At 38.0% G+C, this 27,960-nt stretch overlaps 2 protein-coding genes across 2 annotated transcripts in view; both read right to left on the reverse strand.

Annotated features, from left to right (window-relative positions):
• Positions 1-27,960, reverse strand: part of commd10 (COMM domain containing 10) — a 721,199-nt gene that overhangs the window by 243,463 nt on the left and 449,776 nt on the right. The gene's annotated exons all lie outside the window — the stretch shown is intronic.
• On the reverse strand, positions 649-27,617 carry loxhd1b (lipoxygenase homology PLAT domains 1b). Its single transcript, XM_044026006.1, has 43 exons — positions 25,077-27,617; positions 23,478-23,592; positions 23,332-23,343; positions 23,056-23,136; positions 22,708-22,892; positions 22,453-22,551; positions 21,663-21,811; positions 20,841-20,964; positions 20,554-20,663; positions 19,603-19,743; positions 19,368-19,503; positions 18,797-18,957; positions 18,600-18,686; positions 18,197-18,332; positions 17,481-17,635; positions 16,986-17,146; positions 16,816-16,892; positions 16,279-16,475; positions 15,684-15,876; positions 15,307-15,467; positions 14,898-15,216; positions 13,626-13,777; positions 11,912-12,045; positions 11,684-11,826; positions 11,405-11,509; positions 10,692-10,820; positions 10,444-10,608; positions 9,402-9,583; positions 9,206-9,322; positions 8,884-9,046; positions 7,674-7,828; positions 7,377-7,586; positions 6,563-6,689; positions 5,673-5,887; positions 5,261-5,446; positions 4,644-4,771; positions 3,978-4,095; positions 3,316-3,493; positions 2,727-2,912; positions 2,114-2,284; positions 1,873-2,005; positions 1,469-1,624; positions 649-1,378 (listed from the first exon to the last, which is right to left on the reverse strand). Exons 1-43 carry the CDS (start codon positions 25,705-25,707, stop codon positions 898-900), a joined length of 7,164 nt encoding a protein of 2,387 aa, XP_043881941.1. The 5' UTR covers positions 25,708-27,617; the 3' UTR covers positions 649-897.

Consider the following 27,960-nt stretch of genomic DNA (forward strand, 5'->3'; position numbering starts at 1 on the left):
GCCGACAGAGGCTTGTTGCATGAATGGGGTGAAGTCTGCCATCTCTGATTGCCTTGTTGTGCAGGTTTAAAGCTCACAGCTGATGGTTGGTTCCAGTTAGGTGCAGGGACCAATCACAAATGATTTAGCTTGAGACTCAACAGAACAAACTCCACTCTGTCTGTTCATCACTAATCAAAAATAAACAAACACAAGTCTTTAACAGATTACTCAAGAAACATCTCACGCTGAAATCATTAAATCCATTTGGTGTCACAGTGTTAACATTTCTCTCTGTGCCAGTTTTGATAAGATTATCATAGGCACATACACATAGGTGTCTATGTGAATGAATTTGTGATGCGAGCCAATTAAACCAGAGAAATGTTAGTATTTTGTCCTTGACTTTATTTTTATTTATTTATTTTTGACTTTTATTTTTCACTGTTGAAACGCAACCTCTCTGTCAAAATAGTCATTAATCACAATAATACTCAAGAATAGCTGTCACTTATTGACACTTGTAAATGGATTTTAAGACTCTTTAATAAAGGCTTTTTTGACACAGCTTAAATAAATGCTTTGTTCCCCACTGCTGTAGGTGTCGAGTGACTACCAAAAAGATGCATGTAATCCAAAAACCAACAAAAAGAGCAAAGTAAGAAGAAATTAAGATGCAATATTTATTGTGATGGATTTTTTCTTTTGGTCAACAATCAAGTCTGTCATTTTGTCAGAAAAGGAAGCAAATGGCTTTTTCTGATGTTGGAAGGAGTTGGCACAAGCTCAAAAAACACTGGTGTCCTTTTAAAAGGTCCATTCATTTTAATCTTCTTCTCCACAAAGCTAAAAAAATCATGAATGATCAAAATGTCTCAAAGAACATACCCTCTATTTGTCTCACATGTCCTCCTCCTCCTAATATCTTGGGTAGAGCACTCGCTGAATCTGGCCGTCTGCCTTGTTTTTGTCAAGCCACTTTCCACATAGGAAGATTGTTGTGACAGAGTTGGCTGTGTTGGTCACCTCCACACACTCTAAATACCACCCACTGCTGGAGCTGCTGTTGTCGTGCTCCACTTTGACCCTCAGCAGCTCCCCGAGATCCAGCATCTCCACGACAAAGCGGTCTGTCTGCCCTCGCTCGAAAAGGTTGCGGAACCTCTGGCGCAGAGCACGCTTGCCAGAGTCACCATTGACGCCATAGATGGTGATAAAGACGTTGGCGTCTGTACCGGCGCCTTTGACGTCCCCGGTGATGACGATGATTTCATACTTGACGGGAACGAGGTTACGGACTTTGCTTGCAAAGCTCTCAACGGATTTGTAGCACTCAAATGTTAGGAATTTGTCCTTTTTGGCGGCCAGTGGGATTTGAGCATTACACTGGAAGAAATATCTAAACAGGGCATAGTTTTGGGATTACAACACTTCTAACAAGATTATTTTTGTACAATTGCAAACAAAACAAAAAAGTAGATCCACTTACTTGTTTCCCAGCTCCTTTTCTGTCACCACCACCTCCATCACATGCCAGAAGACTTCATTCTTCACCTTTTTGCCCTCTTTCGTTATGTGACCAACGCAGATTCCAACGATTTCTCCCACTTGCTTGGATGAGAACTCAAACGTGTCAGTGGCACCGCTGCGAGGGGGCAAAACGAAAGTTTCATCAGCTCGTAGAGTGTAATACTGAACAGTGTGCTGTTAAATTCACTGGTCTGCCAGGCAACTTTTTCTTTGTTCATCTCAAGGGTTTAGCTCTCCAGAGAGCAGAGGCTCGCAGAACAGAAAGTGAAGCAACAAGATAAAAGAGGCTAGAATAACAAAACCTAGGAAAGAGAGGAGATTATATAAGGCAGCCTAACATCGAGATTCCCTTTGAGGATGTACCATAAGAACTTCTTTTTCTTATTCTCCAGAACAAACTCCTTGGAACGAGCTTTTCTTCCTTCCAACACAATCCAGGCATTTTCTGTGGTGGAGGCGTCGTCTGTGTCCGCAGTTGTTGTGGCAATTTCATATTCTGTGGGATAACGGAGGCAAATTTTTTGGAATTAGCAGCAACTCTCTATATTACTGATTAGTTTTATAGTTTATAATCATGCCCACAACAGATTCCATCATTACTGACTGGTTTTGTCACTGAGGTCTATAGAGTCGTTGTTGGCACAGGCCAGTTCCCTCATGATCTGTCCATCGTCTTCATTTTTCGCCAGCCAGCGGTCGCAGGGGAACCGAAAAGTCATGTCCATGGCCTCGTCCCTTACGTCAATGTAGTCAAGGTGCCAACCAGAACAAGGGCCTATTTATGGCAAATGGCAAATAAGTCAACTGCGGTTTTAATAATTAACAAAAATATTTTCAAAGCAATCATCAGATTTTTTTTTTGTTTGACCTTTACAATCAAACTGTTACTGTTTTATGGATATAATGGTAAAAGTATGTTTTTTATTGACATTCCCATACTTACTGCATACTGCATTAGTGAATTTACTGACAGTAGGAATTGCTTGAAGTTATCATGATTAGAGTTTTTCAATGCATTAAAAAGCTTAGAACAGAATTAATAAAAGAAAAAGGAAAAAAATTTGATCTACTGCAGCTTATAATATGGTAGATAGTGCCTAAAATGTGTTGGATATCATTGTTTAAAAAGAGTTTAAATGTGTGTAAATACAAAAAATGTACATCTCAAATTTAACATTAAATTTGAGAGTTGTTGTGCTGTTTGCTTTCCTCCTCACCTTTGTTATCGTGCCACACTCGGACCTTGGACAGTTCACCTAGACTGAGCATGTCAGGGAATCTGAATACATCCTTCATTTTACGCTCAAACTTGTTCCGGTTGGTGCTCTCTTTCAGAGGCAGCGTCCCAGTGTCTCCGTACTCCCCGAACAAAATCAGAAATACGTTGGCATCAGTGCCGGCGGCTGAAAAAGAAGCATTTGGGTTTGTTTTCCGAATACTTTGACAGGGTAATTAATCAGCAATATAATAGTACAAGTACAAGTGCATCTTTAACACACAGTGTAGAATTGATCAATCCAATTTAAAATGAGTTTTTGTCCTCTTTAAAACATAAACAAGCTAAGTGAAGACTTCACTAGTGCCAAACCTGGGTCTAAGGACCTGAAGAAAAGAGAGATGATTCACAGGACAGAAATGTCTCTGCTATATCAACTAATGTTTCCTCTTTGTGAATAATTGAATATATTTTCCTTAGAAAATAGTTTAAAATAAACCCACTTTGAACTGGTTGAAGTGGACACAGCTGAAGGACACATGCAGCTGGTGACGAAGGCTTAAAAGTCACACGCCATTTATTTGATTTACCTCCGGCGTCACTCGTCTGGACGTTGATGGTGTAGGTTGTTTTCTCCACCATCTCCTCCTCGTCCACCACCGCTGCCAGCTCACACACCTTTATCCTTTTTGGCCCTTTGGTCTTTGACAGCCAGTTCTCATACGTGAACTCGTACACTTCCTCTGTGATCAAGTTCTGCATTACGATCTGAAAGCATTTATTAAGACGTGGTTTTCTTGAAACTCAGGAGACATCACTTATTGTCCTCAATACATTTTGGGAAATCGATTTGAAAATGTATATTGCTTCAAGTCTGAACATGAAAATAAATTTAACATCAAATCAAATGTAGACATTTCTTTGAGTTTTGATACAGTTGAACAAATATTACTTGTTCAACCTTACACTTATTTGTGTTTATATAGAAATCAGAAGTTAAAGAAGAGCATATTTTTTTTAATCACAACAGCCACTTTTGATGACAGCTGGCATAATTAAAAGTCATTCAACAGCTGTAGATAGTAGTGCAATTACTAGGTTCCAGCTTAAGTTTTACCAACGAAATCTGTGCCCAGTGATTACACTTTACTCATATATACATGTATTTTTTTTTTTCTTTTTACCAATAATGATATTGCACGTTTTCCTACATTTTGGTATATCTATCTGAAATTGTGTTTGTGTTACCCACACTGTGAAGAAACCAGTCAGGACGACTCCCGCTGCCATCAATCCGAACTCTGATCTTCTTCAGAGGAGCAATGTCATCAATCTCCAGGTTGAATGCGTCTGCTTGGCCTCTTTCAAACCTAAAAGGGAACAAAACATTATATATGCATTTTGCATTTGTCAGCTTAGGATAGAAATCTTTAAAAAAAAAAAAGTTCTGGAAATGCTATTTGTTTTCTTGGCGAGAGTAAAAATAGACGATTGTCCACTCATCTTTTTGTTTGCCAGCATGTTGCCAGATTCACTTTATCTTAACACAAATGGAGGAACAAGACGGAAATAACTGTGGAGACTGTCTCCAAACTCTGTTGAGAGGTAATCAAATCCACCTACCAGCACAAGGATCTTGCAAATATTATGGAAGATTGTTGTTTTCACAACCAATGTGTTAAATAATAGGGTATAGTGTTTTAATCCATGAGCTTTAGAGGTCAAGATGACAAGCTGATATGTGTTATTGGTTAACTGGCTGCAAGTTGTAGCTTCACACCACAGTTTCACAGTTTTCACATTTAGGTCTCTATAGAAAGCAAATAAGCTCATTTCCAAAAATGTTCGTCTATTTCCATCTGACAGGTCTCTTCTTGAAAAGAGATAAGTACAATTAAAAGGTAAATGGAGGACTGACCTGTCCCCATTTTTAGGCAGGAGCATTTCCTCTGTGCTCCCGTTGGCTCCAAACACAGTCAGGAAAATGTTGGTATCAGTCCCTGCATACTGAGTGTCACCTGTGACAACCGTGGCTGAATACATAACCTACAATATGCAGGAGATAATGCAGTTAGAGGAGACACAGATTCTGGTTTTTTTTTATGTATATATATATATGAATATATATATATATATATATATATATATATATATATATATATATATATATATATATATATATATATAAAGATACATACATATATATGTGTATATATATATATATATACACACACACACACATATTTATATATATATATATGTAGATACATACATATATATATACATACACATATATATATACATACATATATATGTAGATACATACATATATACATATATATACACACACATATATATATATACACACATATATATACTTATACATATATATATATATATATATATATATATATATATATACACATATATATATATATACACATATATATATATATATATATATATATATATATAAACACATACTGTATAAGGACATAACATCCTATCCTGTATTTAAGGTGCAGTGTGACTCACTTTGCGGATAATGTTGATAGTACTGGCATCCAGAACATTGAACAGTCTGGCAGTGAGACCATCTCCCCTGTCTTTAGCCAGCCAGCACTTGCACGGAAAGATGTACTTGATACCTTTCGTTGGCACGGCAACCGACAGCTCATCCACCAACCAGCAGCTCTCTGGCGTGACACCGTTATGGCCGAGCTGAGGAAGAGAGGGAAGAGAAGGCAGAGGAGAGAGAAATGGAGGGGGAGGGTAGAAGTGGGAATTGTCATTTGATTTTGTTTGATCTAGGCTCCAGAAGACAGACTTCATTATCCTGCATGAGAATGGCTTTATTTCATTTTTTTAACATCAGTGTGTCTGAGGAGGCAGCAAGAGAAGAGATGCATTCACAGATTTAGCAATGCAGACAGTCCCAGATTCTCACTTCCACTCTCTTGATCTCTCCTACGTCAGTTCCGTAGGACACAAAGTGCTCCATGGAGCCAGATGCAAAGAATTTCTTTCCCTCTGGTAGGTCCAACCAAAGTCGCTCTGTCTCTCTCCCTGTCTCAGTGGCGCCCATGATGATGACATAGGCCCTGGCTGTAGTGCTGGCATCATGTTCCAACCCCGTGGACAAAGTGAAGTGATAGGGGATGACTATGTGAAAGAGAGAAAAAAAAGTTATTTATTGTTTTCTTTTTAAATTAATTTAAATCATAATGTAACACTAAGTGCGATTTGCAGTATCTGTTGCTGCTGCAGCAAGCGTTACTTTCTTTTAACTGAACTTATTTTGAGACAAATGCAGTGGTAGATTGTTTGGGTTACATGTGTTTACAATAGCAGGAGAATCTCTGAAGGATCTAGTTGAGGGAGAGGGAGCTGGATTGAGTGTGCTGTGCTCACTGAACAGCAACCAAAGATTACACAAGTGTATTTTGCAGATACAGCCCCTCTGAGTTCAGAACGTAGATACATAGATGCGTATCATAGCTGTGCACAGCATACAGTTCAATTCCTAATACCATTTGCAAGCCAGGTGCATTTGCCCCTGTGGATTACTTTAGAAGGGCAGAGTTCACAGGTAAGAGGAAATAATGCTTTTCTGAAGAGAAGCACTATCTTACCTTAAAATAGGTGAGACTAACAAAATCCCAATATCAGGAGCTCTAAAACAGACTAGTTCTGGTCTGCATAAATTCAGTTGATTTTTAGTAACAATAAGTAACGGCTAACATTTTTTAACAGCTGCAATTTTTTCATATGAGTTATTCTCTTCTCCTGTTCTTATCTATTCCTTAAAAAACATGAAGAATAGTGTTGTTGCCTTACTTGGACCCTCTTCCACCACAGCCGCTTTTTTCTTCTTTTTCTTCTTGTTGGCATTTCTGTCCAGCCCCATTTTGGCCTGAGCCATCTTGATTGCAAATGGATCAGTGCTTCTTTCACCTTCATAGCCCTAAACCAGACAAATAATGTGGTCATTTCCATTTCAGCTGCAGCAGCAGCAGTTACAGCTAGAATTTCAAAAAGCACATTTACATGACATGAGAATAGAGATTCACCAAGTGCAGAGTCGAGAACGGAGAACAGAAAGAGGTAACTTATTTCAAAAATATATTTTTGGTACAAAACTTATTCTGGCTGTTGCTTTTAAGCAGCATAGAGAAAAATAGCAACACTCAAGAGCCAATTACACCATCTGTACCTGAGGCTGTACAATTAATCACGACATAATCAAAAATGCAATAAGAGCAAATTGAACATCAGAATAAAAACCTTCCTCTAGGGATGGAAAAAAAACATTTTATGAATATGTATATTTTTCATGAAGAAGATAGAAAAAGATCATTCACAATTCACATATTATGAATCATATTGTAACTGCAATATCTGTCAAAACACTAGCAATATGTATTTTAAATCATGCAGCTCCATCTGTTGCCAGTAGAACTCAGAGAGAGACTGCCTGTGTGAGATCACATTCACTGGAAATATTCAGGAGATTCAGCAACACGTCAGCCTGCTCACTATGAATTCTCCATATAATGAATAGCTCTTTTTACATTACATAAATCGTTTACTAGTAGGCTGGCAGTGCAGTGGTGCCTGTGTGACAACAACTTAAATCTCTCTCTCCCCCCACCTTGACAAAGAAAGTCCTGTCTATGCACCCGTCCTCTTTCTTTTTCGACAGCCAGCGCTCACACAGGAACATGTACACCTCTTCTGTGTCCACATCCAGCACCTCCACCTGGTCCAGGTACCAGTCAGCCCCGATCATGGAGTTGTCATGACGAATGTGAATCTTAAACACTTGGCCCAAATCCACAGCCTCGATGGAGAACTTGTCTACCTGAGCCACAAAGAGAGAATGTAAGAAAAGCTCAACATTTAGAACACAAAAGAAAAATGACAATGTGGCACACATTTCCGAACATACCGCTCCCCGCTCAAACTTGTTCTTGTTGCTCTCAGATTTGGCAAGTTTGCGCTCTCCTGTGTCCCCCAGGTCTCCATAGATGGTGAGAAAAACATTGGCATCAGTTCCTGCTCCGTACATATCTCCTGTCCGCACAGACACCTTGTATGAATGAGCTGCAGGAGAAGAAAACACTCAGTTATAGATCAAGAATCCGAATGCAAAATGTAATAAGTAAATAATGGATTCATGGTGTTACAGATATTCCCTATAAAACTGCACCTGAACTGAATAACCTTCAGTCCAACAGTATTTGTATTTATACAGTGTAATGCACAGTTTTACAATTCCTGTGTCAGCTGTTGCTCCAACCACAGAATATAAGGGTACAGACGTATAGTAGTGAAACTGAAAAATACAGACTTTTAAAGATCTTTTTCAAGGCCACTTTGTTCAAACTAAAGACCTTAAATTCATGAAATGTCACCAGTTAGCAAGTCCTCAGTCGCAAAGCAATCAATACGTGTGTTTGTACATGGAGGATTTCCAAAGAGCAGATGAAAGTGCGACCAGTATGAGACATCTAGCACAATTCATATGTGTGCTCAATCACAACTTTAATAACATAATTAACAGTAACAGCTTTATTCTTCATGGGATTATTTCTTATCAGTTTGTCTTTTCCCCACTCTCGATTCCTTTTCCTAGGTTTATTAATATTCAGGGTGTGCTCTCATAATGAAGGCTGATAAATGGTGCCATAGTTCTGCTCATTCTGACCTCCATTTGACTAAAATACAAATCTACCAAATACATTTTATTGTGTCTGTGGCATTTTTAAGACATTTAAATGCTGGATTTAAGGATTCATTGTAATTTTGTACATTTTTTTAAGACTGACAGATGTTTAAGGATATACAGACACCCACCAGTCTGTGTTTTCCTCACTTTTTATTTTCAGAGTATTATTAAGTGCATTTGTTCCTTGTGTTTGCTGTATATTGTTGTCTGTTCTTGCCAGCTCGCTGTCTGTTTATCCACCAGTCTGTTTTTCTTCATTAAATTTGACTTAAGTGTGTCTGCCTGCTCTTGTGCTCTTGTGCCTCCCTGTGTCCTCAGCTCCAGCTGTTTCACTTAACTGAGGATGAGTAGATGTATAAAGTCACATTAAAAAAGGGACTTCATGAATGCTCTCAGTGGCATACCACCACTGAAATCAGAGTACACCTACTTTCCAAAGCGTCCTCCACCTCAGTTTCTGTCGTTTTCAGAGTCCCATCCCTGAGGAGTTTCTGTGTGATGATATCTGAGGGGACCAGCTCCCTCACAGTCTCGCCATCATCTTCAGACTTGGCCAGCCACTGCTCGCATGGGAAAATGGTTGTCTCTGAACCCTGTGATCAAAAACATGCATATCCCCAAACTGCGCATGACTGCGTCTGTCTGACACATCTGACTCAGAGAGATGTGTGTGAGCCAAAAGCTGCGAAATTATTGATCTGTATGGCAATGATGCATTTATTCACTCAGAAGTAATCTCAGTTGGTTACTACCTTTCCTTTCCTGAGTTGTCGCCTGATCTCCACTCTGTCCAGGTGCCACCCTGGGTTGGTGCCCCTGTTGTCGTGTCCTATTCTGATCTTCTCTATAACGTCACCAACATCCTCTAACTGGAAAAAAGTCAACACAGTCTCAACTCAGCTACAGCCGCTGTCTTCAACGGTGTGTAGTTCAAATCTGCAGACTCACCTCTACAATAAACATATCCTCAGCTCCCCTCTCAAAGTACAGACGTCTCTCCCTCTTGTTGACACACAGGTGTTTCTGCTGTGTGCACACACCCTTACGTCCATACAAGGCTATAAACACATCAGCGTCTGTTCCTGCTGCAAACACGTCACTGGTGTATATCTTTATCTCATAGGGCACAACTGAAAAAAATCCGAGGGACAGATTAACATGTCTGAAGATGGAAGACATAAAAATACACTTAGTAATCGATCTCATACAGCTAAAAATGTAATATGAACTTAATGTTTACATTAAACTTTTTGCACTTAGGAGATCCCATGAAAAATGGAATCTTTACACACGGTGATAACATGTACATATTTAGAGGATTTTTTTTTACACCTTTAAGGGTGTTTTAACAATCTCTGAAGCAAAATCTGAGAAAGATTTCGTTACAATGTATTTAAAATGTATGTTCTGCCACTTTTTAAGTGATAACTGTAATTGCTGTGTACATGAATAGTTTTTTGATATTAAAAAAGGATTTTCTCAAGATGCTCATACATTTTTCTATGCCTAGTTGGCTGAAGGTGACCTGTTGTAGAGTGAAGTGGAGAGGTGAGACATGAGACCTAAGAACATTTTATTATAACTGTAGTGATTAAAAAACAGCATTATGGCTGCAGTGTTTGGACAGCCCCATGCGTGTGCATTTTGGGATATGTTCTTATATTTAAATTATTTTATTTTTATTTCTAATACATTTATATATTGGATAGTTTGTTATGTTCCTGACACTGTGCTGCTAAAGGACATTGATGTCCCTGTTTAAAAGAAAATCCTCCACATGGCACATTATGACACTTACAGTCACTTACTGTCTGCATGAAAGCATGAGTGCTGTGAAAAGCGTCCTCTTTAGACAGAGCACTTTAATACATTTTACAGCGAATGCTTCCACATTAGCTGAGGAAAAGCACTTTTACAGGCAGCTTTCTCAGTCTGTGCATTGATACGATCACGATTGTGCAGAGTATTTCTACCACACTCGTTCACTCACATGGCATGTAGAATTCAGTCTGTAGGTCAGCGGGATACAGGTCCCTCACTACCGCTCCATCGTCCTCGTCCTTACTCAACCAGCGGCCACATGGGAAGCGTAGTCTCTGACCCTGTGAGGGTGCGTCAATCTCAACCCAGTCCAAGAACCAACCTGGGGAGCCCCCTAATGGTGCACAACAATGTTATTATTCACTTTTATACAGTGTGGTGTTTGTTTTTGGTCTATTGAACTTTGCCTTTCCCCACCTGCGTTGTCGTGCCCAACTCGAAGCTTTACCAGATCACCCAAGTCCACGGCCTCCACAGTGAACTCATTGATCATCCCCTGTTCAAACTTGTTCTTATAGTTCTTGCAAGCCTTCAGATTGACGATCCCTGTGAGTGACATGAAAATTGTACCAGCGTAGGGACATTGCACATGCCTGAACATTAACATGTAAATATGCCAGATCATAACCATTGTCTTGTTTACATCATTAATCCTTTAGAAGGTTAATGGGAAAAAGACAAAATACTCAAGCACATACACTAAAGGGTAAAAAAAGACAGAAAAATATAAACATGACAACAATATCAAGAAATAAGGCCAAGCAGCATAGGTTGTGTTAAAGGTACAGTGTGTAATTTTGAACTGAAATGGTTTTCCTTTGTCAGAAACTGAAGCTAAAATAATAACTTTTCACAATTGTATTGCATACTTTTGTATATTTTTTGTGCTATTTCTCTTTAATTATTTAAAAATTTGGGTGCCATTTTGCACCACTACATATTTACACCAGCCCACAATGGACAAACTAAACTTCCTCTTTTGAGTTTTAATGCAACTGGTTACATAGATTATTCAACACACTTGGGAGGGAAGGGTGGTGCTTCGGTCCTCATGCTAAGCAGCACATACATACGGTACAGATACTACACTACATTTTATATATATGTAAGTGCAGTATATAGCATCTCACCTGTGTCATCATTTTCACCAAACAGGATGCAGTGTACGTTGGCATCGGTTCCAGCATACTTCTTTTCTGCCGTTTTTACTTTAACGGTATATGTGGTCGACATGGCTGTAAGATACATTTTAAGCCGTCAGTGCATTTGTCCTGTTCGTTTCCCCACTAACACATGGGTCCCTCGTTCCTCCAGTCTACATTTGCATGTTTCACTTAGATTAATACTTGAACAAGGCTCCCTTTTATTTTCCCTTTACTAAAAACATGAACCAGCTTTGAAATTGTTACATTTCTGCTCCAGCCCAAGTGTGGCGGCCCCCTCCTCATCCTCATCCTGCCTCATGAAGGCCTCATCCACAGGAACCAGCTCTCGTGCGACCTGCCCATCGTCCTCATCCACAGCAAGCCAGCGGTTACAAGGGAAATAGTACCTGCAGACACAGGAAATGCTTCAAAAGCTCATGTACACATGCTAATGCACATCACTTACATTGGTTGTATGACAGTTTCACCTACGTTGTATCATCCCTTGTGTCCACGATCTCAACACGATCCAGGTACCAGGAGGAATGAGAGTTGCTGTTGTCATGACGGATCCGTAGCTTCTTGAGAGGACCCAGTTCAATAGCCATCACCGTGAAAACATCCTCCTGCAAAAATACGACAGGCATACCTTTCAAAGCTTCATTTGGTAATGCAAAGTACAGACAGACTGGACATGTGGGAGGAGGAGAAAGAAAGGTGGTGAAATAAGCAAAGCAGAAATAATGCAAGTCTATATTATTTTTAAATTGTTAAATGCATATTTTAATTATCAATCATGACCACATCAATAGCCACACACTATAGTCAATTGCTACATCCCTGCAATGTTTTTGTTGAAAATATGTACAATTAATTATATTGTTATTTATGAGATTATATTTAGATGACCTCAGTATTAAAACATATGAATTAACACACCTCTGTGATAGTGTTGACAAAAACACTATATACAATATCAAAAGCATAATAAAAGTAGAATTTATGGCCAAACACTAGACTGTACCTAATAATGTGGAGTCTCTGGGCATGTTTGTATGAAGAATCTTGATCTGCAAAGTAATTGCAACTGCCGCTGATATAGAAGAATATAATAATCAGCTCAGAGATACAGCTAGTTATGGAAGAGTGGAAATTCAATGAGAAAGTGAAGTTACTTCCTACCACTGAATGCACCAAATACAGCTGGGGATCATGCAATGACATGCTAAGCATCAACCATGTGGGCACTCTAAAGTTCTGACAATATGGATTTTTCTATAGCTGACACCAATCATCAGTGTAGTCAATGGCCAATATATGATGCCATAGATTATGTTTTTCTAGGTACATTTTTTAGTTTTTGCTGATAAAAAAGTGTGACACAGAATTGCTTAACCTGAATAAAACACTAATTTGCATTTTGCAGCATATATCAAGTTAATGAAATCAGTAAGTAATAATGGATCATTAAACAATGATCAGTTGATGTCATGTTATGTATTGGGATATTTACTCAGCAGTTGGAGTTTTTGTCTCCAAGATCAAAAATGACCCTTCAATATTTAGTCCTAAATCTTAAAATTAAATTTTAACCTGAATTTTATTCATACTTTTACACGTGTGATTGTTTCTTTTTTCTTTTCTTTTTTTCCTCCAGCATTCTTATCACTGAATGACAAGAGGTCATTGCGGCTTTTAATCTGTGGGAAGAAATTAACCTCATTCTTAATGGCAGCTATAATGCACAGATGAATAATTTACTGGTTTGGATGAAGTAATGAGTAAAAGTAGGACAGGTTCAATGACACGTAAGACGCCTCAAACAAGTACCTCTCATTCACAGCTGGCTCGCCTGCAGGGAAGCTTGTAATCCTACCAGAATAAAATCCCACCCACACCCCACACTGTAAGGATCATGTTGCGGGGAAGTGCTCGAGTGTTTGACTAACTGCTGGATCATTTACCGCAGGATATTGTTCTAAGAAAGTGGGTAAAATGGTTCAGTGCCAAGAAATTTTGTTTTTATATTCCAATTTCACGTTCAATAAAACATTTCTACTCTACCACTGTCAACTTGTGTTTTAAAATTCTGTATTATGAATCTAAGTTAATGTCGGAATAAATTGTGTACTTTGAATATTGTGTCCCTCCTTCAAACCGGATTCCTTCCTTTTATCTCTAGCTGATTTAAAAAAAATTATCTTACCTGTCCCCGCTCAAATTTGTTGAGGTTGTCAGAGTTCTTCAGATATCGCTCTCCGGTGTCTCCATTTTCTCCATAAATATTGACGAAGACGTTTGCATCAGTCCCTGCTCCAAGCATGTCGCCAGTGAAGACACACACTTCATAGGTGTTAACTGTAAGACAATACAAGGGATGAATTACCAACAACTCTTTCACCTGTCACATGGTGAATGTCGGTTGGAAAACTGTGTCAGATCAAACCATGCATGTCCACAACAACACAACATCAAAACATGGGAAATCATTCAAACTCCTCACTGGCAAACTGAGAATCGACAGGGTTTACATGGTTAAAAATGTGCGTCAATTTTAGAAAGTAGAGCACATCATGTCAGTTTTAAAGTTTTATAATTCTTAAGATTTCAGTTTTTTTATCATGATGGCATGAAGTTATTGATGTTGAATATCTTCTAAATATCTGTGGCTTGTTATAATCAGTGTAGAAATGGTGCCAGTTAAAAAAAAAAATTAACAAATAAATTAAACATAAACAAATAATTACAAATAATTTAATGACAAAAATCCAGTATTCCAAGTATTCTATGCCAAGTATTCTAAATGTACAGTGAGTGCAGCTGTCATTAACTTGTGATTTCCTTCACTGTTTGAAGTAGGTATCCAGCAGTTTTTACATAATTAATAATTTTAAGAGTTACGATGAACAAAGTTATTCTTCCCTCCTGAATTACCAGTGGATAAATAGCAGCTCCAGTGAGCTGTGGGTGGTGTTTTATCTATTTTAGGTTTAGCAACATCTGGCCTATCCTAATGCCAAACTTACAATTTTAGTCAATGTGAGAATGTTCTGGTAATTACCACAGAACCAAAATGCCTGCTCGACTGCAGTTATGTAGAGGTTTTTAAGAGCTCATAAGGACACACAGAGACAACACACATGTTGTGATCCCTGCACACACAGATACACTACAGGTCGTCAGTAGTAGCTGCATCCAGACTATGATGCACTTTGATTCTGCAGCTGTCTGACGTCTTGGGTCATAAACATCACCTAAATTTCAGTGTGGAATAAAGTTGGTGGCAGAGGTCAACTGACACCAAGTGAACATTTCAAACACCCCTTGCTGACATGCAGTCATAATTCAAAATAAAGGCTGTAGGAAATACTTAGCCCTACTGTTGACTGTGATTCATAAACACATATAAAAACTGAATGATACAAGTTTAAGTATGAGGACAGGAGGCAGCAGAAGATACACTTTATACAACTTGTACCTTCCAGGTCTTCTGCATCCTCGGGCAGAAGCTCCACAACCAGCTCGCCATCCTCCTCTCCTCCAGCCAGCCAGCGCGAACAGGGGAAATGATACGTGAGGACCACTTCCCTCATCTCCTCTCCTTCGTCTTCTTCATCATCCTCATCTTTTTTCTTTTTCTTCTTCTTTTTCTTGTCCTCCTTTTTCTTCTCTTTGGGCACCATGGCCATGATTAGGTGTTTGACATCCACAGACTCAAGGAACCAGCCGGCACCAACCCCTGAGCCATCATGACCAATGCGGATCTTGAAGATCTTCCCCACATCTTTAGCATTTATCTGGGAAATATTTGCAATGCTTTGGCATAACTAGCCTTTTACTTTGGGACTGCGAAGAATTCTGGTGAAATTAAATGTCATTTCTGATACCTTAAATATTTCTGTCGTGTCCCGCTCATAGTTGTTGGATCTGCTTTCAAGCCTGATCACCTCCGTTTTCCCCTTGTCTCCGTAGATCTGGATGTACACTCTGGCATTGGTGCCAGAAAACATGACATCTCCAGTCACAACTGTTACCTCGTAGTTTATTACTGGAAAATACAAATTGACAAAAGTCAAATGACACACACATCATTGAACACATTACATACAAACAGTTACACCCAGTATGAGAGTGAGTTTGTCTCAGGACATGCATACATATAGAAGAATAAAAAAATGATTAAGATGCAGAACCAGTCACCCTGTTGCCATAAATGTGGGTTTCTGCTAATTTAAGTGTGTGTGTGCGTGTGAATGTTGCCTACATTGTTCCATCTCCACGGTCTCACTTGGATAAATCTCCACCTCTGTCTTGCCGTCAGCCTCATCCTTGCAAAGCCAGCGGTGACTAGGAAACATGTAATGCTCCCCATGTGTTGGAACCATGAGCTGGACACTGTCCAAAAACCAGCCAGCACGCATGCCTGCATTGGTGTGGCCAATCATCAGACGGTTGATCTGAAATAAAAATAAATTAAATTTCACTTACACAACTTAACTCTCTTTTGAATATATTTTTACAGTAAAGATGAGTGGTGGGAATTTGAGTTTAACTCAGAACATGATGCTTGATGAATGGCCAATTATATAGTGATTATACAATATAGAATTTTCCACCATTATCACACTTTACAGTGGTGGAACATTCATTTTCTGTGATACACAGCACCATGAGAAATCTGTTTAGAACACCATTTGTTTAAAATGAAAAAAAATATATCAATATTTAGTTCTAGTGCAGTCAATAAACAATAAATTGCCATACTGACATTTAGTAAATAATGTTAGCACAGGGTATAGGAATGAGCTGTACTCATTACTAAACCTCAAAGACATGTGTTTGTGCCACCTCTGCATCACCTGTCCAATATCAAAGGTTTCAACTGTGAAGACATCAATGCGTCCCGTCTCAAAATAGTTCCCCAGGTTATTGTCGGAGACCAACAGCATCATCTTACTGGTGTCGCCTTTCTCTCCATACAGCTTGACAAACACATTAGAGTCTGAACTGCCACCGGGAATGTCGCCCGTCTTCACTGCGATGCGATAGTCAATGTCTGACACACAAAGACAAAAATATACTGTATAGTTCAGTTTCTGGGGTCATATATTATACAATCTGCAGAAAAGGTTGGGAAACCTCTTTCTCAAAATGCAACCAAAAACAAAAATCTGTAATTTGCTGAATTGCTTAATTTAACAGATAAAAGTACAATGAAAAGGATTCTAACTGTATTTTGGTTGGCACAGTTTGTAAGATTACAATGGTTACATACTGTAAGTAACACTGTTCTTAATTCTTAAAATTAAAGATATTAGATTCTATTGCATTTTAAAATGTGTCCCAACCTTTTTGGAAATGGGGTCTGCATAAAATTTTGAAGTAGTACGACTTACTGTAAAGACGCTGTCCATCAGAGAATGGCACCAACTCTCTAACAATCTGTCCATCATCCTCATTACGATCCAGCCACCTGCATAAAACATTCAATAATCAATTTTTCATTTTGTCAATTGAATGTGGTTTTAACGAAAGTTATTTTGTATTCACACTGTGACTGAAGCACCTGTTGCAGGGGAACTCTACAGCCTGGAACTCTGCCTGACCCTCTTCTCTGACTATCACTTTGTCAAGGAACCAGCCGCAGCCGCCACCTTTTCCATCATGTCCGATTCTCACCCTCCGAACCTGCCCAATGTTTACTGCCTCAATTATGAACTCATCCAACTAAAAAAACAACAATAACAAAAAAAAACCTTAATGGAACATTCAATTCTGATGCCATGTTATACGTCACACAGAGGAAAACATAGTGAGGAACAAGTGGCAAATAGGATGCAGTATTCCATACAAAATTGATTACAATTACATTTTATACTGTGTCATCACTGGCAGAATGCAGAACCCCATAATTGAGTTCATTAAAATCATACTGATCAGAGAGCAGTGTATAAGATAATAAAAAATGTGTCATTTGATTTTCAAACCAAAAACATAAAAAGGCCAGAGAATTAAGATTTCTGTTTGACTGTCTGACACTGAATGCACAGAATCAACTCACGTTTCCTTTCTCAAACTTGTTGACGTTGTTCTTGCAGATGATCAGCTCTCTGTCTCCAGTATCTCCCAGGTCTCCGATCAGATTGAGAAAAACAGATGCATCTGTGCCACTCCCGCCTACAGTCCCTGTGCAAACTGTCACTCTGTATTTCACCACTGTAGAAAAGAAAATTGGCCAGTCAGGTTTTATGTTCAGTAACACTTTGTTACATTTCACAGTTAATAACATGGTAATATAATTATATGGTGACAAGAGGGTAATATTATGGTACAAGCCACTTATTGGTAATACAATTTCCAGGTAACAGCATGGTAATGGCAATTACGATATCAGTGACTTAACATGAAAATTCTCATGGGAAACAAAATAACCATTATATGGTTGACATTTTTCCTCCCTTACTGTATGTCCCACACAATATTTCATTTAGTTTTGAGGTAAAACTGTTCACATAATGTTTAGAGCAGGGACCAATAATTAGGAATTGGGGTTAAATACTTTAATGCTCATCAATCTATGTCTGTTTAGTTTTATCACACTATTACATTATTATTACCAAGCTATTACCTAAACTAAACATTGAAAATAGTATGGTGCTACCATAATAATGCATTACTAATACCATAGTATTTCTACATACAGTTATTACTGAACTGTAGCATCAAGTGTTATTTTATAATCCTAGACTCTAGTTGAATACACATGCATGCACATACATGACAGTGGCTCATCGATCAGATCTCCAGTGGCAGGTAGTTCCCTCACAACCTCGTTATCATCTTCATTAGTGTCCAGCCACCGCTCGCATGGAAATTTGTACTTTTCTTTTGTTAATGTCTTCATCAAAGATGCCTAATGAAAGAGCCGTAAATCATAGTTTAAAACAAAAAAATAGACCGAAATGAACAAGTTTAATATATGCAGAATCCAAATCTGTCTGTTATGTCCTCATGATAAACTGCCTAATATCCTAATTTTCATGTTAATTAGCATGCCTGCAAATGTGATTACACAGAATTTAAAAGAGTTATACAAATAAAGTGTAAGCAGAAATGTCAAAAACTGAGTTAATGTATGAAAAAAGGCCCAATGGATGAAAACAAAAAACAACTTCCTCACCTTGCTAAGATGCCATCCTGCAAATTGATTTCTTTTTTCGTGCCAGATTCTCAATTTCATCAATTTTCCCAAATCTGGCAGCTCAACCTATGAGTTCACATCAAGATCAAAGCAGTTTTTAGCAAAACCTCAGTATCCAGTATCCGACATGTTGACACTAATGTGTGCAGTACTGAATTATAGAATAGGCTACATACCATAAACTTGTCCACCTGTCCCTGTTCAAAATTGTCAGTTTCGTTGTCGAGCCTCATCTCATCTGACTTTCCCTTCTCTCCGTACACCTGGAAAGAGATAGCTGCGTCGCTCCCCGCGTTGGGTATATCTGATGTCCAGATCCACAAGGACCAGGGAAACTCTAAGGAGCACCAATTTAATCATTGTCTTTAAATCAGAAGCAATATCATTGCAATATGTAAGCAAATGGAGAATAATTCAATTTAAGAAAATATAGAGAAAATCACTCACTTAATAAGGAATATGACAGATTTCTTTTGACTTTCCTAGGCTGATTTATTTAGATTTGTTTTTTCATTTTACCTCATATTATTGGAAATATTGGACTTTTCACAAGCACCAGGAAAACAAAACAGCAACACACTATGAAGTATAATTAAAAGAAGACTGCACATGTCTGATGCACATAATGGAGTTTAAAATATTTTTGCTCAGGTCTTGTTTTGTTTTAATAAAGAGTAAATTGTTATGTTTTGAAATGATTATTTACTAATGCTGCTGTGTGTCTATTATTATCAACATTCAACTCACTTTTCTGTCTCTTTTGCCTGAGAGACACCATCTCATACAGTTCTCTCTCGATCAGCCCATCTCCTTCGTTGTCATCCAGCCATTTACTGCATGGGAAAGTCTGCTCAATCCCCGTGAATGGACAATAAACTACCACCTATGCAGTAACGTGATTGAAACTCAATTATTTCACAGAAAATGACCAGACTGTATGATTAGCATGTACAGTATGTAGATACGCATATGTTTAAGGTACCTTCTCGCAGTACCACCCAGCACTGACTCCTTCGTTGTCATGTCCGATGGTGACTCTGCTGATGGGACTGAGGAGAGCAGCAATCTCAACATTAAAGATGTCGGTCAAGCTCCGCTCAAACTTGCCTCCCTCTAAAAACACCTGGTGAAATACAGCACACACACAAAAAAAACGTAAAATACTTCGTCAGACAGATACCATGTTGTTTGTGGTGATGCATCATCCTACAGCCCCAACACTGAGAAATGTGTAGTCTGATATTCATCACCCCAATAAAACTGAAGAGAATAAATTGACAAGCACAGTCTTTAAATCATATTTTTAGAATGACTGAGTGGTATAAACTAATCAAATTGATTTAATCCCAATTTTAAACAGCAGCAACTTAATGCTCCTCTTGACTGTGGTGAACAAATACTTAAAACTGTAGTGCATAACTTTTAAATATAAACAAGTATCTGTTACATTCACATTTGTCAAATAAGTTCACATAATTTTGATCTTTATTTTAATTTAAGATCTTGTGTCACCTGGTGACATTCCCACACTGCACACAGGAAGTTATTGTTTTTACATCAAGACAGAAGGAAGATACAGCAACATTGAATTAGTAAAGTGAGATGATGTAAAATTAAGATTAAGTAAGACGGAAACGCAAAGAAGCACCGACAAAAAATTTCAGAAAGTAAATACTACAGTTTAAAAAACATGGTCATTCAGCAGTTTGACGGAATAAAAACTACTGAGCTGCCAGTGTTTACACACAAATGTTCCCTGAGGTTGGATTGTACCTTTGACAGGTTTCAGATTAAGGAGGTAGCATATAAATAAGGTTAGAGGCAGAATAATAATGACAACAACAAAAGTTACCCACTGCAGCTTTCAGTAAAATAATTGAAGACACAGTTAAGTCGGAGGTGTAAGTTGTTTGGTCAGATATTTTCTTATTACCTTTCCACTGTTCCTAGCGCCTTTCGAGCCATGCATAACAATGTGGATTTTAGAGTTGGTCCCAGCACCTCGGATGTTTCCTGTCACGATCTGAACGTTGTACACTATACCTGGTGGGTACAGTTACATCAAGCTATCAGTGGCTCTGTCAGTGGTTCACAACACTCGAACTCGCTGAGCTACTGAGCAGGATTTACTCAGTCAGAGCATTGATCATGAACACCGATTACATTCCATTTCCAAAAACGAAGAGTATGTAAAATTAGATTTTATTCTGTTATGCTCACCTGTGGGCTGGCTACCCCCAACCAAAACATCCCTCTGGATCTTTCCATCATCCTCATCGATGGCAAACCAGCGGCCAATTGGAAATTCATACACCATTTTGTTTCCCAGATCATCCAAAACCACCTACATAAAAAGGAAAATAAAAAACATAAAAAACAATCATATGATAGAGACCTGCTGTATATCATGTTCTCAAAAGCAGCAGTTCTTATATTTGGACAGGTGGACAACTAAAATGACAAAACCTGTTGAGTAGTTTGTTTTATTCCACGTTTACATATCATATTTATATCAGCAAAGATAGTTTGAGCTATATACAGTACAATACAGTTTTATAAGGTAACTCTGGAATTTATTGAATGTAAAAAATTATGCAAGTGTAAACAAGACTAAACAGTCAGAGTTCAAATTATTTTGGTAACAAATCATGAGTGTAAACACATCTATGTTTACGGTCACTGTGATCTTCAGTCTGTGATACAGGAAATCTACTGACTCGTCTGTTTGCTGTAAGGTAATCCCTTAACGGGGCACAGTTTCCCTTTACACAACGGGTAGAATGACGACATGTGTATCCTGTGTGTATGAGTCTGTTTGATTGATCTCATCACTTTGATGAACATGTTGTTTGTGTTGCAGTGACACAGAGGTAGAACTGAGCAGAATGAGGCACAAAAAGAATCTAAAGATGAAGGCTTTGCTCACAAGTTTAGCTCCTGAAACCACTCATACTACAAATAATCCAAAATGATGTAACAAAATAAAAGTCATTCCTTACCTGACTTAAAATAAGTGAGTTATTTGTTTCGTCTGTGATTTACCTTGTCAACAAACCATCCTGCTGAGGAGCCTTTGTTGTTGTGACCAATGGTGATCTTCCTTACTTTGCCCAAGTTTGGTGCCTCAATTGTGAACTTGTCTTCTGTACCTTTTTCAAAGTTATCCTTGTCATTGTCCAGTCGCCTCTCCCCTAAAATAAAAAATGCACATACAGTATCAGCTGTCACAGTGAAAATGTGATGAGACCAAAGGTTTTCACTTTAATAAAAAAAAGGTGACCATATGTCTGATTCAAGTGAACCCGCCAACCCGAATACTCTGGTCTGATATGACTCATTTGGAAAGAAATTGAATCTCAATCGTGAGGGTTGGTTTAGCCAGTTCGTCATTCTGATCGGTGTTCATGTCACAGTGGTTCTGATCATGGTGGCCTGGTTTGGGTTATCACGTATGCCCTACGTAAACCTGAAGCAGTTCCATTGCTGGAAATGGATCTACATTAGGGACGTCAAAGGAGTCTGGATTGTAGGGCAGTAAATTAAATATGCTCGGTTTGAAAGTCCTGCTTATTTATTTCTTCTACTATTTTTGAAAAAAACAACTCTGATAAAACTCTTAATTTAAAATTTGCAATCAGAATTATTTTAAAAGAACTGAAGGAAAATGTAAAAGTAGCTACTAATATAATGATTATTAATGATGATTACCCATGGAAATCTGAGCATGGGCCTCGCACGATTTGATACATTTTTAGTGGCATAAGGCCTCTGAAGTTTGGGAAGCTCTGAATGAGATAAGTGATAGAATGATAACTTAATATACTGTATTTACCCGTGTCTCCAAACTCCCCAAAGATATTGAGGAAGACATCTGCATCTGTTCCGCTGCCTTTCACATCTGCAGTAAATACGCTCACTACATACTTATTATCTGGAAAGATAAAAACATTTTAGAAAACACACTTTACACAACGTATACACAAGAGTATGTAAACCACATGCAACCACTTTAGTGGGTAATATCTTTATATTCCTCTTTATGCTCTTCATAGTCACTGGAGGCTCATATCTGACTGTGTATACGCACATTTGGGCATGTCCATGGGGTCCATGGTGCCAAGCAGGTCTCTGACATAAACGCCATCTCCCTCACTCTTACTTAGCCAGTTGTTACAAGGAAAGTAGAACCTCAGATGAGGCCTAATCACATCCGTCACTATCACTCTGTCCAGGAACCAGCTGGCACTAAGGCCAGTGTTGTCATGCTCAATCCTGGAACAATATGATAGCGACATCTCAGAAAATTCATCTAATTATAAGGAATCCAAATATAGAATATAGAATATATATAGAAATGTGACCTGTGCTGGCATAGCATACTAAACATTTTCAAATATATAAATAAAGAAAAACAGGATTAAAGATTAAAATGTACCTTATCTTTTTCAGTGCTCCTACATTGTGAGTTCTGATTCTGAACACATCAGTTTTGGCCCTTTCGAAGGCTGTGCGACTCCTAAAATCATAAAAAAATACAAAACATTTCAGAAAGCAATTGCAATTGCAAAATGTACGGTAACAAAATATTCCACATTCATCTCAAATCTTGTAAATGTATCATGCAGAAACTCACAGCACTACAAACTAACGCTGCAGAGATTTTTACACAAAAAACACAGCATAGTATGCAATCACATAAAAAATAAAATACCTCTTTTCTGTACTGTTGAAGTGGAGGAAAAAAACAAGATTATTTCAAGTGCAAGAGTCTTTTCTTTTAAACAAATAGTTGTACATTCATCCCAACAAATATAGATGAATTCATATTTAAATTTAAACATTTAAATGAACACTCACTTGCTGGCCAGGTGAACTTTGGGAGTGATGCCATATTCTCCAAAGAGGGTGACAAACACGTTGGCATCGGTTCCGGCTCCTCTCTCATCACCAGTGATGGTCACAATCTCATACACTGGAGGGTCATGCCATCAGAAAAAGGAAAGCAGGATGCAGTGCATTAGTACAAGGATGGTGAGGTACAGTAGCAAACATGGGTGTAATAATCCAAATTCTTACATTACAGAATGATGGAAACACACCTCAACTGAAAACTGCAGAAATGTGTCATTTACCACGTAACAGCCAGCAGCTAGATCAAGAATAAAATCAGACATTTATACTAACGTATTCAATTTGGGTCATTTTAAAAGAAACTCTCCACTTTCTGTTTCTATCTGGTTGCATTGGATAACAATGTTTTGCTATAAAAGCAGCTGATAATCATCAACATTATATTGTGTGACTCCAAGGTTAGCATTCACACTAACTGAAAACACTTGGTGACTCAATAAATAAGGATTGTTTTATACATTACGGGTAGATAAAGGCAAGGAGAAATTCAAGGTTTTTTTTAATAGTTTATATGAGGGCCAGTTTAACTAAATTAAACAACACTTCATTTAAAAAATTATTTGATAGTTTCATTTTTCTATAACATTTTTTCTTACTCAAATGACAAACACTGCGACAAAAATGCACATTGTCCAGTTTATGTCAGGTGGATTTTTTTTCAATTGGAAAATAAGGCAGAACACACATTTTAAGCAACAGAATGCTAACAATTGTACAGAACCCGAGCACAACCATGTTTGCTATTCGCTATATTTTTTTTTTATCCTGAGAGCATGGAATAATGGTCTGTTATTTTGTGATGACAAGATATATGAATGCATTATCTTGGGATAATAAAACTCATGATGACGAGATAACTTATTTGGTTATCTTACGATGAGTGTTATACCTTGACTAAACCATAGACTGATGCCCTGATCAGTCGATTAATCCGTTTTAAGACATTTTCAGCTCCTGGCATTTGTCAGATCTTACATGCTGCTGCCGATGGGACTCATCTCTGATAAAAATGAGTTATTAGAGGAATAAGCTTTTATTTTTTGTTATCCTGTGATAACAGATGATGATAATAAAGATGTTTTTCCTTGATCTTGCGTGCATTCGCCCTGATCTTTTTCAACAAAATAAAAAAATATAGTAGCAACCACAGTCTTCCCCAGCTTCCATAAACATTTTACAGTTAACAATGAGGGCCAGAATTTAACTTCAGAGAACTGTGACTGTAACCACCTTGTGTTAAGTTTGGTGAGTGACAGGTGTCATATAGCTGTAGGTTGAGGACAACATACTGATGACACTTGGATACCACTTCACCCAGTGTAATGTTACCATGACCATTAAACTAAAGCAAGGGCACAGTAGCAGTGGCACATATATCTGCAAGCAAGGATTCACACCTGCTCTGGGAGTCAGGTGTCTTCTCTCCAACAGAACTTGCATGAAATATCATTCTCTCAATTAAGGGTATATTTGTATCACATTCACATCACTCTAGTTTGAGCCACATGATAAATGGATACTGTATATGGCAATTTAAAAAAATACCTTTCTTTTTGTGATACTCATCCTCGTAGTTCTCCACTTTGTCTGGCTCGTAGTTTCGCAGCTCCTTCTCATAGATTTCAACATAATTTTCAATTTTCTTCTTCTTGCCTTTGGTTTTCTTGGTGTCTTCATCACTGTCCCCCTTATCCTTCTTCTTCTTCTTGTCTTTCTTTTTCTTCTTCCCCTCCTCTTCCCCAGCTGAGTCCTCTTTCTCAGAGTCCTTGGATTTTTTGTTCTTTTTGTCCTTGGAGCCCATTCTCGCTTTGACTGAGGACTTCTCTGAGCCTTTCCTGGTGGTCTCAATCACATCAAGAAGGTTCTCACCTCTCTTTTTACTCTTGCAGACATTATTGTTATTCTTATTATCTGTATTCTGTGACTCACTGCTCAACTCATCCCCACTCTCTTCTTTGGCTTTCTTCCTCTTGTTCTTGACCTTTACCTGATTGTGTCCCTTATTTCTGGTGCTCCTCACATCAAGTCCTGATGAGTCAGAATTGTATCCTTCTTCATTGCTGTCTTTTGACTTCTTCTGCTTACTCTTCTTCTTAGGCTTTGGTTCCTGATCTTCCGAGTCCTCGTCATCTACATCTTTGGTTTCCTTCTCTGTTTTTTTCTTTTTTGTGGGCATCTTTAATTTATTTACTACCTTGTAATTGTAACCGATTCCCGTTTGTTCCGGTGAAACTTGATTAAACTGACCCGTGGCTGTGCAGGCTTGCCCATGTCTGAGTCAGAGCTCACAGGCATCTGTTTGACAGGCAGCCAGGGGACGCCCCAGCTCTCTGCTGCTGGTTGTCCTGACCAACAACAGCGGATCCTCTGACCTGATAACCTAACTGCTTCTTGTCACATGACCAGAGGAGGGAATCCTTTTAGGGGATGGAGAGCTGCTAGAAAATTCCACAGGTAGGGATCCCATTGGTCTGCGATTTTAGTTATACACACACACATATATGTTTAAAATTATTTTTTTTAAGTTTATTTCCGTTGTTAATAGTTTTATTAAGGAGGTGGTGTTTTGTATATGTTTTTTATAAATATAATTTATTAAAATCAGATGTTGTCATGGAGTCCAATTTTCTTTCTTTATACAATGCCTGAAATTATGTGAGCTGAATTTGCCATTAGGGGTCCATGTTTAATGTGCAGCATTGAGTTGAAGAGTTGAAGGAAAGAAGTTGCAAGATTACAAATATTCCTGGTTGAGAGAGTTTGATTGGAAGGTTAAGATTAGGTATTACCTTTTGTCCAGGTTTGCTGGAGGGGTTTTGGAATGATTGTTGATCATACAAATATTTATTATGATTGTCCAAAAACACAAAAATTTGGGGAGATAATTCAAGGCAAATAAAAGGGAAAGGGAAATTAAAGTAATTTTAAATGTTGAGTTGCCTGTAAAACAACAGTGTTATATATTGGACATTGTTTTCTTTATTCTTCATGACACCCCCTGTCCACTTCTTATCCCATTCTTCCTCACTTGATTTCATTTTGACCTAGTTGAATAACTTACAAGGTCGAATAAAATCAACCGTCAAGGAATGTTCGATATTGTATTGCTTGTGTACTGTTTTGACACTAAATGAAGCAAGTTAAAAAATAACACGCAGCATTTGGATGACAAATCACTTTGATAATAAATAACGTTTTCAAGATTTTAAAGCAGACTCGGGGGTCTTTTTCTCCAGTTTCCAATGGGAGTCCAACCTTTAAATTCAAGTCAAGTCATATGAATCTAGAAGATGAAGATGATTTCCCAGATATTCCACCTTTAAATATGCTTTAAAAACACACACAGTTATTGTTAACTGTTAGTTGTATCTATAACAGGAACATTGTATAACACTAATACACCCGTCTTTACATTGTAAAGACTGGTGGTGGACATAGTCCCATACAAGTGAATTGTTTAAAAGAAGAAGATATAATTAACACCAATACGATTAAAATAAACTACAGAGCCTGAAATGTAAATTATAGTGATATTAGGCCTACATTAAACTAAATGAATTCCACATTTTAGCCTAATTTCGCAAACTAATCATAACCAGCTTTTGACCCACTAAGACGTTAACTAGCGTTAGCTTAAAATAGCAGCCAACTGACTTCCTGTCTTACCTTTATTTTTGGGATTTGAAGTGACGAATTAAATGTTATGTCCAAGTTTGTACGCAAGGAGTTACCGTTACAAAAACAAACTGTTTATTTGAGAAAAAGTAAATATTACATGAGTCAAGTTACTTCGAGTCACTTTACTCAAGTCTAAATCGAGTCCAGCAAGTCTCAGGTCCCCAAATTAGCGACTTAAAACAGACTCGAGTGGAGTCCCTCCCCCACCTGTGGATGGAGGTAATAATACCAGATGTGCAAGTAATTCTCTACACACCTTGGGTGTGCTGAGATTTGTGTAAAGACATACCTTCTCAGTGATGCTAAATCAGCCAAACTGCAGATACTGACCAGCTGTTGTTTACAGCGGAACATATTTTTCAGTCCTACACAAAAATCTGGACCGTGACAAGTTCACGCCCACGACGTTTAACACTTAAAGAAACAAGGTAATTGTGACTAACATGGAGATAACCTGCAGGGAGGGAAATGTAATGAAATTATTAGATTTTTCAGGTGAAGTATGATCCCTTTCAGTGAGGAAGTTAACTGGACCTCAGCCACCATTAATGTGCCGAGTTACACCTGTGCTTTTTCTACTGTAACCTGTCAAAATGTCTGCCATGAATAATGCCTTCAGACTACTGCAGAGGGCAGTATATAACAGAAATAAATAAATAAAAGGGAGGACTAAAGTGATTTAAAAGATAAAGAGAAACATATAATCCACAGTAGACATATACATTATGTTAACTCAGTAATTGTACCATAG

Source organism: Solea senegalensis, linkage group LG5, assembly GCF_019176455.1.
Source record: "Solea senegalensis isolate Sse05_10M linkage group LG5, IFAPA_SoseM_1, whole genome shotgun sequence".
Lineage (NCBI taxonomy): Eukaryota > Metazoa > Chordata > Actinopteri > Pleuronectiformes > Soleidae > Solea > Solea senegalensis.

Excerpts from the sequence above, each read along its gene's own strand:
- loxhd1b (XM_044026006.1), bottom strand. The coding sequence starts at position 25,707 with ATGCCCACAAAAAAGAAAAAAACAGAGAAGGAAACCAAAGATGTAGAT. Across the intron at positions 17,147-17,480 it reads ACAAGTTTGAGAAAGGAAAC|TTGGATGAGTTCATAATTGA; the intron begins GTGAGTTGATTC and ends TTGTTTTTTTAG. Across the intron at positions 15,877-16,278 it reads AAACCTTTGATATTGGACAG|ATCAACCGTCTGATGATTGG; the intron begins GTGATGCAGAGG and ends TTTTTATTTCAG.